Genomic DNA, 14,168 nt, shown 5'->3' with positions numbered 1-14,168 from the left:
AGGATTTGGGAATTTGATGAGTGCTTTTAATGTCATTTTGGTACATGATGATCCTGACTTCAGCATGTACCTTGTGTACTTTGGAGTGCAGCTAGGTGGCTCAAACATCCACAAACTTTGTATTTAACAGATTCTTTTATGTCCTTGCATGTAGGAGCAGCTTGTGTAGGTGTATGACTGGTGTGCTGATCACGGGATCTAATGCACTTGCCTGGCAGCTGAGAAAACAATGAAGTGTCTTGCAACCAGCACAGCCTTTCAGGGTAGCAAGTTGCTAGGCATAATTTCATACACGCTACAGGACTCTCTGAATGTGTGAGATGGTGACATAAAGTCAGTTTTATGTATATTACCCGGGATTGGCCTTTTCCTTTGCTTTGCAAGGTGTAGTACTTAAGCAGTCTTTATGTTTAGACTGCATGCTCTATGTTTAAACAGTGGTGAGCGGTCTTCAGTTCATATGCCTCAAACGGGTTATTTTAGTGTAACCATAAATAATTTCAGCCTTGATTTTAGGAGGTAGTCTCTAAGGCTTAGAAGAATAAAGATGGAGTAGATAGAGTTACCAAGATAATGTTTATGAGTAAGGGTGCTAGTATTGTGTTAGATTCAAAACAGGAGAGTCACATTGGTTTATAGTAAGGTGACACCTTTTACTATATTGGTAGCACAAGTACAGTCCTTGGTGATATTTTTTTATTTTCATAAAATGATAATCTTCCAGTCCTTATAGATGAGGATACCAAGTTTTCATTCTTAGTAGATTTTTTTCAGAAAGGGTGAGAGAAGATGACTGATGTTTATGTTACTAAGAGCTTTGCTTTTCATAGTGTGAAGGTACTTCTTTAAATTGCTTTGTTAAATTCATTTTTTATGGTGAAGACTGTGTTACACACTAAAATATCTTGCAGATCAAGATTTTCATGCTTTAAAAGATGTCACTGTAAAAGAGAAGGTGTATGAGGATTTGGTTTATCTTCCTGGCAGTTTGTAAACGTTCAACATTTGTGCTTCAATATATCACACATTTTGCTTGCCAGTTAAATATTGTGTGTAATCACTGGGCTCTTTACAGTATTGGAAGAATGCACCTTGTATCAAATTATGATGGCAAAGGCACTGCTTTAGTCAGAATTAGATGTTGTTTTCTTTAGTCAGTTCTACCTCACAGATAAAATGAACAGTGGATACAGTCGTTCTGCCTGATAACAAGATTTCTCTGTGGCTAGCAAGGCTGTAAAGGCCTCTGGTGTTAGGCTGTTCCCTTTGTGAGGGCTCTGATGGTAGCTTATTACATGCTTAATAAGAGCAGAAACTGAAAATGAGTTTTAGGCAAAGTTGTGAGCTCTGTAGTATATCTGGATAAACCTTTTCATTATTTAAGGCTGTAAAATGAGATGTCAAGCTGAATCAATTCAGGTAAATTAAAGATTTTTTTTCTCGAATTGTCTCTACCTGTCCAACACTCTGACTGTGATTGAAGTGAACTCTTCACTGAATTTGAAATTCATTTTCCTCTAAACTTACACACATAATGCACTCTGCACAGCCTGTGTCATGGCCACTCATCCAACTCAGAGATTCCTTCTTTCTGCAGCTTTCACCAGAGGAGGGCTATGTCTCTGCTAAGGAAGATTGCTTTTTCTACACTGCCCAGTCACTTGAGGAGGAGGGGCCAGCTGATGTACCCCTCTTCCGTGCTGAGCTGGCTCTGGTTAGTGGCCCGACTTAACAAAGATTTCTTAAGTCTTCTCATTTTATAATGAAAAGGGTTGTGTGTTTATTTTTTAGTGTTTACTGTCACCATCATTCACTACAATTGGGCTAGATCCCAACATGGTGGAAACTCTCATGTGCAGGTTTTGGTTGTTTGCATGAGTTGTGAATCTGGCCTTGATGTGTTAGTTCCTAGGAAAAAAAAATTGCTAAAATTTTCAAAATTGCATGGCCACCCACTTCTTGCATGCACTGACTATCCCATTGAAATCTCACTTATGTGCAGAAATGTTCATGAACTTATTTTGTAAGTGATATTTTCCCTTATGTGACACCCATCTAATGACATCTTTAGCTTGAAAAGTTTTTTGAACCATTTTTTTGCATGTAAGCCAGCCTTACAAGGAATGCTGTCTGTCTTCAAAAGCTGCCATTGCTTCCTTCTAATAGTATTCTTTAGACTTCAGCATCAATTAGTGATCATGAGATTTGCAAGGTCAAAAGGTATCCACTGGTGCAAAACAATACAGCTTACTTGAGCATTTGGTGCCTTACGTGGTCCAGAAGTTGCCAATAAGAAAAAGATTAAAAAGACAAAGTAAATAGAACTCTACAAATAAAACCAAAAAACCCAGAATATAAACATACATAAATATATTCTGAGCGTGTTTTCTCTCAGTTTTTTTATGCTGATCTGGGTGTGATTATTGAAGACATTTTGCCCTCATTTTCTGGGGACAAGAGTAGGGAAGCATTTTCTACTAAACATCAGAGCTTAATTCATGAGGAAAAAAGGCCACAAACTGAAAATAACCAAAAGCAAGTAAGAATCTCCTTCCCACACATGCCCCCAAACAAAGAAAAACTTGAAATCAATCCTTTCAATGAAAAATCTCTGGATTACTGATTCTAGTGTGTTTGCTATTTTTCCATGTATGCAAATGACAAGCTGGGTTTACAACTTACTTTTTTAAAAGAATGCCCTTTTTTTCTGCAGTTTGTTACCTTGATACAATAGTTGGATAATAGTCTTTATGTGCCTTTTTGTGTTCGTGGAGAAGTATGTAGGAGCCAGGTTATATATTATAAGTTTAGTTTATTTTAAAATGCATTGAAAATATTAGATTAAAACTAAGTATTTCAGATTTTTACATCTATCTGTGATTAATATAAAAAAAAAGATGAAAGAACAATAAAATACATGGCAGGTAATAATATGATTAAATTGTCAATACTGTCAATAATCACCACTATTCACAATCCTTTTTTTGGGCATAGCCTGCATTTTCTTGAGGATGAGCTGAGAATAAAAGCAGTTTGAATTAGCTGATGAGACAAAAAAGAAAAGAGTCATTTACACCCTTAAGTGGATTCCATATGTTGAATCACAATAGATTGTTATTGCTGTTGTGAATCTGACAGAATGAATTAATAATGTGATTAACCACAGAGGCAGAGAAACAGCAATTAGGTCCTGTCACTACAGATGGGTGTGTGTGTTTGCTTCATGCAACTTATGGTGTGGTCATGGCTCTGAACTCATTGTGATCAAGAAAAGAGTGTATGATAATAAAAATGAGCTCTGACAGGGGAGATGAAATTACAATCAAAACGTAGTGTGTCTTTTAGTCCTTAATTTTATTCTAGTATTTGAAAGTGTATCTGTCTTTAAAAAAATGATATTACATTTAAGGAAAGAAAAAGGCAAGAATTAATGCCCATGTGTGTTGCATGTCTGGGATTTTTTTCAAAATTTGATTTCTCATATAAGACAGGAGAATGGTCCATATAAATGTTGTTGTGGCATGTGAAATACTTTGGAAATAATAAAAAAAATCATGTCAGGAGCTTTGCTCACAGATGTATTGGAAAGGATTTTAGTTTCCTGAGATTGTTTTTAAAAGGGTAGACGAAATAACTGAACCTGTAAAGGTGGGTGAAAGGAACATTACTGGCAGCTGGCCCTAAATGAAACTCACTATTTTTTTTCATGCTAATTGTTGTGAAGGAAAAATTTAAAAAAATAAAGCCTTAAAGGAAGCACATTTCTGACAATGGGGAATGCGGTAGGATTCACCCTCATACTTTTTGTTAACAGGGAGGAACTTTTCCACAGCCTTTCAACTCATTCCACTATAGACTCACTATCATTCTGATGTTCTATGTAAGTGGAAGCAGAAATTTTTCCTATTGCACAAATTTACCTACAGTGTAACACATAAAGGAAAAAAAAAAGAAGAGAAGCATCAGTCAGTATGTGGCAGCTGAGGTGCATGTGTTCGCGGCTTATGTAGTGTGAAGGTAACAGATAGCCTGGCTGATTGAATTACTTTTGTTGTTAGGTGGACTCCAGTGAAGCAGATCTAGCGGATGAGTCCACCTTTGAATCACAGTATTCTCTAGAAGGTGATGTCTTCCAGGCTTCAATGATAGCTCTGCATGACAGTGCCTGTAGCAGTGAGCTGAACTACACCTATTCTCTTCCACTGTCAACTCCTAAGGTAAAAAAGAGGATGGTTTCATTTATGAGAAACTTTGATTGCAAGTGCAAAAGGGCTTTGTTATTAGATATGAATCATTTATGCCGTCCTGGTTCAAACTGCACTATTTGTTACCAGATTAAAGTGCAGTTTTGTTTAAGATTGTACTGGTGCCTTTCAGATGTTTATGTTGAAGAGCGAAAGAGATAGGAAGTTTGGATTTGTGTTTTGTATAGCCAGATAAAGTGTGGTGAGATGTTTGTAGTGTTAAAGATGTGGTGAGCAGTCTGTTACAAAAACTTGTTTTTAATTCAGAGCATTGTGAAGAATGGTAATGGGAAATAACTGCATTATTTGACAGTGTTTTAGGTGTGAAAATCAAGAGTAAATTCTCATTCTAAGCTTTGCTTTTACGCTTTGTAGGTAGTATGTTTGCTAGTTCATTTGCTGTGTTCTTGAATTAAATCTTTATAACGACTAATTAAAAGTGAGTATGTGTATAATAAATCTGATTGCTAGTGATTTCTGTTTAAACTTAGTAAGTGAAAATAAGTTCTTTAATAGTGTTACAAAGATCAGTAGGTTTTTTTTTATGGCTGGTCACGTACCCATAATATCTTGCTTGTTAGAGTTGTGTTTCATTTCTCTCCATTTTTATTTATCTATAGATTTATTTTGCTAATCCAGTTTTCCAAGGCACTTCTTGTAGCAGTTGTCTTTGAAAGCAATATTGCAAGGATTTCTTCCAAGATGAGCAGTCTATGGTCTTGAGTAACTACTGGTTTTCCTCTACACCTGAGCAACAGTAACTCAGTTTATTCCTTGCAGAATATATTCAGCCCTTACAAGGCACTGGTTAGAAAGCTAAATTCTTCTTTCTTAATGCACAGAAGAGCACATCTCTGTTTTGCCAGTGAGACAGATTGCATTAACTCTGTAATTGTTACTTAAACAGATTGTGCATTCCACATGCTGAGAGACACTTTATGAGATAGGGCCTGGATTTACATTATATATCACATTGAGGCTCTAGAAAATCTTAAGTTATTTGAGCATTGATGGCTGAAGTGGCTTTGGTTTATTTTTTTTTTTAATCATGGTTCAGACGTTTCAGTATCCTCCTCTGTGCCTGAGTATGAACTGAGTGTTAAATTTTCTTGAAGTAATATTTTAAACTCTAGTTATGAGTGAATTCACAAAGTAAACAGTAGAAAAATAGGTGCTTAAAAAGTGACTTAAGTGAAATGCATTAAAAATGAAAAAAAAAACTATTTATTGTTTTGAGGAATGCAGGGGTGTTTCAGTATTTTCTAACTGCAGGATAGTTGAATGGTTCTGAATGCCTTCGGTGTCGCTTTTAAAATAGGTGATAAAAAGTACTTAAAAGTTGAAGTAGTGCAAGTGCTCGTAATGAGGCCATATGCTGCTATATATTTAAAAATTCCTGAAATCGGGTTTGTCTTAAAAAATTACAGCATTGGCTTTTCTTTAAGTGAAACAAAAATAAAAACAGGCATGTGGTGCAACACTAATGTGTATGTATGGCATACAAAAGAAATGTTGAGTATGACCTGGGTCTTGTTTTGACTGATTTGAAAATTAATACAAAACATGCTTAAAAGTAGGTCTCCTAGCTGTCTGAAACGTTGTGAGATACTTTAAATAGATTATAGTCACGGTGTTCTGTTATCCAAAAGGTAGTAAATTCCTTCATTGATTACATCATGAAGATCAGTTGTATTTAGGCTTTGCTCAATTATCTTCTCATATGTTATTTAAACCACTTCTTTCATGTCAGCATTTTTTGATGATTGTCTGGGGACAGAGCAAACGTATATGCACACACTTGAAGGACAAGGCCCTTGATAAAAAATGTGGCAAGATACAAAAATTAAAACAGAGGAATAGACATTCTTGTGAATATGCTTACTGCATTATGGAAAAAAAATGCTAGTATTGATACAGTGCCTCTAAGTCCTTGATTAATCTTTCTGTTACCTAATGGTCTGCATGTTTTTAAAATTTTTGTTTTGAGAGGTCAGCTACAGGGTATTTGAAAACTATTGAAATCCATTAAAACATTCCAGACCTTCAAATCCTGAAAGTCTAAATAAATTTTGTGTAGAGAATCCTAGCACTACAGCCATAATCAATACACTTGCAGCAAGTACTAGCTGCTAAGCTTCACTGATTGCATCACTACATCTCATTGCTGTCACACTTCAAAACCTCCATGTTTATTTTTTGCTGAAATTTGGCCCATTACAGTTTCTATTCAGTTAGATGGATGATTTGATAGCTTGTTTATTGTTTCAGCTACATGAAATTGCTGTTTGTGTGCTGACTTTAAAAGTAAAGACCTTAGTCCTACAAAGTTCTTCCACCTGGAACAATGGGGTGCTTTAGTTTTAGCGACTTGCTGGCACTATATCTAGTTTGAGAATGTGTTAGTGGAGAGCTGCTGAAGAGTACTAGATAAGAATGTGGCCTTCAGCAGTAGTGTACATTCTTTGATTTCTGAGATTTAAAAAGAAGAAAATGAGGAATCAAGTTTTGTACTAAAATTCCTGTGGATATCTACTGAAGATACTGATGTTGTAAGTTTAAATTCTGTGATACTAGTTTCTGTGTAAGACTTTTATAATGAAATGTACTTTTAAATTATACTACAAAAGAATGATTGTTCATTGTTTCTTATGTTCTAACAGTCTGTTGGAGAGGCATGTTCAAATGCCACAGCTGATTTCTCTGTATCTAACAAGGATCTGTACAGCATGGATCTGAATCAGACATTCAGAGAGCAAAACTCTGTAGTGGGTAATAATCTGGAAACTACAACTAATTTTACTAAAAAGGATCTTCTGCCTCTGGATGTTTTGGAGGTCAATCAAAATGCAAGTGAAAACACTGATTTGTGGAGTAGATCTCAGACAACTGCAGAAATTACACCAGATACAGACCTTGCTACTACCATGCAGCTCGATTCCACTGGAAAAGTAAATATTTTACTATTTTTTAAATAATAATTTTAAAAACTTATGTCAAGGCCATATTCCACCACAGAATGTCCTAGAGAAACTGTTACTGGGCAGCAGCCTTATATAGTTCTCATCAAAACTTTTGACTTTAGATCTGTCCAATGCAGGAGACCATTTATGGCATCAAGGTGGTCATCTCCCAAACACTGGTGATATTGGAGTATCTGCTCATACCTCTCAGGGGAATACACTGGTGGACCAGAGTGTGTTTGATGGGCTTGTCACGGGAGCAGTCTTTGCTCCTCTCAGCCTCTGCAGAGACATGGGCACAAAAAGGAGGTCTACAGCTGGAAAACTGCCAAGGGAGAGTTGTGTCAAAGGCTTGCATTCTGGTATTTGTGCGAAGCCTGCACCAGCTCAGCTCATAAAATACCCTGTGATGCCACAGTGTATGAACATAATATTCTTTTCTATTACAGTCACTGTAATGTGTTTCTTTTTGCTTCCGTTTCTAGAAGATCTGATACTTTTACACTGGCAGTTGGTCAGACATCTTTAGTGAATGAATCTAAGAGCCCTTGAATTAATCCTACTAACTTTTGAGAGTGTAACTGAGGGCCCTAAATTAAAATCATACACTGTGGTAGATGTTCTGTGTTACCTGAATGAAAACAGAAACTTCTTATATGTCACTTTGATCTTTGATGTACTGACTTTTCTTGTGTCTGTATTAAGGAATGTATTAATTACCTATGTTTTGGACAAACTGAGTTGAGGTCAACATGCACAATTTTTTTTTTTGTCTTTGTATTCTGAGCTGATGTTTTCCCATTGTGTTAGGATCAAGTGCTTGTAACGGAAAAGAGATGCCCAGTATCTTCAGAGGAGAGTTCCACATCCCCACAAGCAGTTAAAAACATGTATGAGAAGACTATAACTATTGCAAAAGGCAATTCAAGTCTAGGTAAGTTGAGTAACAATTTTTGTAACCTGTTCAGGAGCATGTTTTTAATTTTTTTTTCATATGCTTCCTGTTTTGTTAATAAAGACTAAACATTTTCCTTTTAGTGAAAGAAACATAACAGGGTATTTGTTCTTTGCTGCTTTTGCTCTGCTTGGCTCTGATGGCAGTGGATCCATTTGCTGTCGCCGTGAATGTGAAAGTAAAGTGTTCAGTCTCTCTGAGAATTTTATTTTTCCCATGAGGGAGTTCAGTCACTCCTAAATGTTAACAACTTCAATACAATATTTTTTAGTGTCTATACATTTATACAATATAAATAGAGGTATAGCCAAGGCATGATGTGGAAGAATACTCTGGTAAGACAGGATTTCAAGTATATGTAAATGATTCCTTTCTGAGGATAGTTGAAAGGGTCTAAATGTTCTATTTGCTTCTTTGCTATGTGTTTGTATTTAAATTGTTCATTATTTCTGAAAACCACGTGATTGATAAATTTAGTAGGTGGTATTTTTAGCTCAATTATATTATCATTTTGTAGAGAATTTGAGAGTTTTAAATAATCTGCAGTGTCTGGCTTCAGAGCATACTGGGTGGAGGCACACTTTGGAGCAAACGCATGCACAGCAGATAGAAACAAACGTGTTTCAGTGCCCTCTGGTGGTGAGACCAGGTCTTCCCTGAACAGTATGAGGCGGAGCATCAGGATAGCATCCTCCTAGTCAAGTGCCCAGAGCCAGCACTGGGGAAGTTTTTGAGGTGGGAGGCAGTGGTCCTCCTTTCCCATTTGTGGCAAGTGTGTTCCTTTGCTTTGGTTTAGGTTCCTCATGCCATTACTTCTGACCAGTTGTGTGTCCTTGAAGGCAGTCTGTTGAGTTCGTGTTTTGTGGAGTCTGTATGGACATTGGCTGTTTGCAGGGGTATTGCAAACACTATAAGATGGATTTTCCACAGAAAGCATCTTGAAAGCAGACCATGGGCCCCTTGTTCGTAAACAGCCACCACTCAGGACTCCCTTGCTGTGCAAATGTGGGTTGGGTACTGTGATGCTGTAACTCAGTGGATGCTGCCAATGGGATAAATTGCCCTGTGACATCTAGATGCTCAGTCTGCCCTTCGTAATATATCCAGCCTTCAAAAATACTATATCAGCATGGAGTGGACACTGGCAGATGTTACATGCATGAGAAGTAAGACTTACCTTTCATGTATATGTAGTTTGAATGTGTATAGTGCCTTCTCCTGGCTTTTGACTGTAGTCTCCCAGTCTGTGTGTGTTCTGGCTTGGAAAGCTGTCTGGGCACAGTGGCCAATTTGCACACATGACTGCATTGCTTTTAACTTTCGTTTTTAGAAGAGGAGCTAAATCAAGAGCTGTGAATGATGTTGAAAGCTGCAGCTGCACCAATTATGTCAGTTGAGAACTGGCATTTCCTTTTTGCTTTTAAATGTTGTCACCAATAGCTTGCAGTAGCTCTTCAAATCCAACCACAGCTGGAGCTCTGACCTTTTGATTGTGATTTTTAAAAGGTAGAAGATGGAGCATCCAAGTGCAAGAAGAGCTAAGGAGCCATTGTCATGTGTGATTCATTTGGCAACTTGACAGTATCATTTGCATTTTTAACTTGAAACTGTAGCTGTCCAAAGTATGACATCAGCTTTGAAGATCTCTTCTAATGAGGCTGTCAGCATAGAAATTGATGCTTTTCTAAAGTGCTGTTGTTCTAGCCTCAATAATAGTCTTGTTTGTTACTGGCTTAACCAAGCAGCAAAGTTAGGTTCAAGACCTCAAATCACATTTGAACTGTTCCTTAGCCAGCTTCTTTTATGTGCATACTGGCTATTGAACCTGTGTAAGCAGATCTGTCAAGAGGTGTTTGTTGGAAGAAGCATGTGAGTGTAAATGCAGATGCATCCACCCCAGGATGCCACCTGTAAATACCATCTGAGATGTGCTTAACATTGTAATGCTACTAATCTGATGGCTAGATGTCAGGCAGTTAACCTCTACTTTTTATAACAACAAGGCAATACATTAGTGACATTGTGTGTCAGTATCACAAGTTTGATACACATATGTTTAAATTTTCTCTGACCACAGATGACATCAATACCTGTCAAATCTTAAATATAAATCTCCAGTCAGTGGTAACTCCATATTCTTTCATCAGGCTAATATGAAGTGCATCAGGAAGATTGGGTTTGCAGTTTTTTGAAAAGACAAACCTTGATTTCCATATACCAAATTAGAGAGGTACGTGTATTCCTGTGTCTAAGCAGCATTTTGGGCAGTTCTTGCCACTCAGGGCCACTTTCTACTGTAGACAGCTGTGTTGATCTCAACTACAAACAGGTATGAGGGGCCAACACTATTAAGAAATGTTTATTTTCTGGATGAAGTCCTAGATAGCACAAATTAATATCTGGGTTAGTGTTGTTCTTTTAAATGCTTACAGTATTTTTTTTCTCTGAGAGATATATGGGCAGATGTTTGTGTGTTTATCTGAGTGAGTAGCTTGTGGCTTATAGGTGCCTTCTATAGTCTTCAGTCTATCTCCCAAGGTCTAAAGCTACAGAGTAGTGTTCATCTGTTGTCTCCTGGAGCCATACTTGTATGTAAAGAGCTAGAATTCTTTCATATTTGGCATCCGTGAAGGTTTTGCTCTGAATACTATCATATTCCTTCCACTCAAAATCTGGACAATAAAGTAAGGGCCTGCAGAAGCACGGCTGCACTCCCAGTGCTTGTTAGCCTGAGGTTCACATGCAAAACCGGAAGAGAATTCAGTGAGGAGTCACTGCCTCTTCCTCCAATAGATGCTCTTCTGTAAGCCACTCTTTTTTTTACTGTTTGCATCTTGTTGTTAAAGGAGAACTTCCATATTAGAGCACAAAATAAGAGTAAAATTAGTTTCACAGTGCTAAGGTAGTGGAAATCCACCGGTTGGATTTCTGGGGTGTTGGTACTTCAGTTACCTTTCAGTTGCTTTACTGAAGAATGATTTTCTTGGAACTATTGTGAGGGTTGATCTGATGAGCACCAACTGCCCTGAAAATAGTAGTGACAATTCAAGCACAAAAGCAGTCACAATGACACATTAAGCACAGCCCCAGAAGGAAGTCCCCATGGGCTTCCCATGAGGGAAGACAGGGAAAAAGCATCTGTCTCATTTCCCATTAGTGGAGAGGAAGTGGGGTTAGACGTTGTGTATAAACACAGTAGTGTTGTGCTGTGCCACAAGTGGGGCCATTGTGCATCTGAAGTCATGCACGGGATCTCACAGAATTGAAGATACTCTTTGGAGGCTGCTAAAGTGATGGCCAGCCTATGACAGTGGAAGTGCAACCTAACTGTCTCAGTGAGATCTGATTTAGGCTTACTGTTGTATTGGCCCTGTGCTCCTGATTAATTGTTTAATCATTTCATTTTCTTTCCAAAGAGGACCATTATAAATTAAATTGAAATGTAATATGTAAATTCAGTGAACTGTCCAAAACAGTGGTAAATTTGACTGTTTTGGAAGCAATTTCATTAAGCTTTGTTTATTTTCTGCTTAAATTTTCCATTGTCATAGGTGTTACCTTTTTTTTATATTGAGCCTGGTATGTGAAAAAGTTGCAAGACAAGAGATTATGATGATGGTGATTTGTGACTGCTGTCTCTGGTAGTAAAGGACGAAGCACAAGGGAGAATAAGATCAGTGTTCATAGGCTTGCAGACAGTGGCAGGTCAGCTGGCTGGCTTTTACTTCACCTGCCCTAGGTTACACTTTTTTTTCTTGTCTCTCAGAGCTAGGGATCAAAGATATTCTTAACTGTTTTATGTTTTTTTCTGTACAGGGATGACAGTAAGTTCAAATAAGGATGGCTTGGGAATGATAGTCCGCAGTGTTATCCATGGAGGCTCAATAAGTCGCGATGGACGGATTGGTGTAGGGGACTGCATCCTGTCCATTAATGAAGAGTTGACCACAAACTTAACCAATGCACAAGCCCGGGCTATGCTGAGGAGACATTCACTCATTGGACCAGATATAAAGTAGGTAAAGCTAGAGGATGAATAATCAAAATTTGGTTGTATATGCCAAATTACAATTTTGTTTCTTCTTACGACTTAAATTTACCTTTAAGATACAGCATCAGATGGATACTTCACCTTCAGATTACAGCTTTGTGGGTTTAAAAATTAAAATCTGTTGTTTAAGAGACTGAATGTTCTTAGAAAAGTTATTACTGTCATTAACAAACATCTTCGTTACTGCCCTGCCTCGCTTTATTGATAGAATGGGTTTAATCACTTTCTCTTTTTTAGTGTGACTATTTAGAAACTAAAGATTTTTTTCAAGCTGTTTGTCAAAGGTGGACTGTTGTGGCCATTGCACAGATAATTTCATTTGACAGAGACCTTTGTACTAGGTTTTGGGCTTGACTCCCAGAGAGAAAGTGTAACACATGGTGTTAGTTCCAAAAAATTATGCTTAGAACATTTTGGGTACATCTGTGACAAGCAGTAGAAATAGTCTGTTTTGTAAGGCTACTTCCAAGGTTTTGTTAGTGCATATGAAGGTGCTTTTGGTCTAGTGCATAAATAGCACCTTTTGGGAGTATTGTTTAAATTGCAGTAATAAATGCAACTTTAAAACCAATCTGCCTGCTTGATGAGAAGGTTTCTTTTCAGGTCTACTGAGTTGATGGAATTTAAACTTTCCCTTAAAGTACAGTTCTGTCTAGCCATCATGGTTATGGACTTAACTTTTCGCACACATGCCATCTGGAAATGGGGTTGTTCTAACTTGTGGGTTCTGTGCAATGCTAAGTTTACAGCTCTGAAAATCTGTAAGTTGCTTTTCTCAAACCTGTGATAATATGGATTGGATCAGATCTGCAAGTGTTAGATGCTAATAGTAGAAGCCTCTACTTCAGAGGTTTCTGTAACTTCAAAATCAGTTGCAGGGCATTGTGTTCTTCCCCAGAAATATTCTAGTTTTAAAAAGACCTGGCATTTTAGGAACATGAAGTCAGTGTCTTCACTGTGGGTGGTAGGTTTAGTTGTCTACCTTGCAGCTGTCATTACTCAGGATTCTGAGTTAAAAGAGACTTATTTAAATAATGGGATATACCCATAGAATGAATTGCATTGTTGTCAATGCTGCCTCGAATATGACAGTCAGTGCTGATAAAAGGTCTCATTGATTATTATGGTAGGTTTCCAGACTATATATTAACTCTTACTGCCACATCTGAAATCAGGTGATGTGTTTGCATGCACATGTGTGTTCATCTGCATAGACAAATGCTACCACACCATTGTTGTCTGAGAAGTCTTCTATTAGTGCGGTGATCAGACAAATGCATGTGTTCAGTATTTGTGCTTACGCTTTTATAGCTGCTGTATTTTACACCATACGACTATAAATTTTGTTTTGTAGTCTTTGGCAGATATGTTCTAAAAAACAACATCTCATCTTAGATGTGAATATTCAGATTTTCTAGAGAAGAAAGTGTCCCCTTTCTGAAAGATCTCAGAAAGGAAGGGCAGTTGCTGTTTATACTCCTAATTAAGATATTTATCTTTTGTTTCGTATTCTTTGGTGCATTCCCATCACAAGGGATCTAAGTGAAGCTGACTTCTGCATTTCAAAAAGTGAAAGACCAAATCCTTTAGTGTCTTCTCAATTAGTCTTGCAATAACAAGGACAATACTTTTGGTCTTACACAGTGTTGATACAAAACAATTCAGCATGATTAAACATTCCCATAATTGTAATTTCAGGACCAGTACAAGATCCCAGAAAAATACTACGATGCAAACATGTGGGTAATGTCTCAAATAAAAAAAAATGGAGATATGAAACATTATCTCACTATGGTTCTTCATGTTTGCTGAGAGGGATACAGCTATATAGATATCATTTCAGAGCACCACAATGCAGGATTTGCAATTTAAGGGCAAGCGTTTTAAAAAACCAAGTTAAATCTCTTTGGTGTCTTCCATAGGATACAAGAGCTCATAAGAACTTAGGTGTGGCCACC

General features: G+C 37.3%; 1 protein-coding gene across 20 annotated transcripts in view; it reads left to right on the top strand.

The window, feature by feature from the left end:
* Positions 1-14,168, top strand: part of MPDZ (multiple PDZ domain crumbs cell polarity complex component) — a 111,464-nt gene that overhangs the window by 48,350 nt on the left and 48,946 nt on the right. For 16 of the 20 annotated variants that reach the window (XM_064140574.1, XM_064140572.1, XM_064140577.1 and 13 more), the window contains 5 exons: positions 1,598-1,714; positions 4,059-4,217; positions 6,905-7,192; positions 8,015-8,138; positions 11,976-12,174. In XM_064140574.1, coding sequence (XP_063996644.1) covers positions 1,598-1,714; positions 4,059-4,217; positions 6,905-7,192; positions 8,015-8,138; positions 11,976-12,174 — 887 coding nt within the window. The remainder of the gene's footprint in view (positions 1-1,597; positions 1,715-4,058; positions 4,218-6,904; positions 7,193-8,014; positions 8,139-11,975; positions 12,175-14,168) is intronic. The other 4 variants (XM_064140573.1, XM_064140565.1, XM_064140567.1 and 1 more) reach the window with 3 other exon arrangements.

The sequence above is a fragment of the Pogoniulus pusillus genome, chromosome Z, assembly GCF_015220805.1.
Source record: "Pogoniulus pusillus isolate bPogPus1 chromosome Z, bPogPus1.pri, whole genome shotgun sequence".
Lineage (NCBI taxonomy): Eukaryota > Metazoa > Chordata > Aves > Piciformes > Lybiidae > Pogoniulus > Pogoniulus pusillus.
This window is presented reverse-complemented; position numbering and strand designations above follow the sequence as displayed.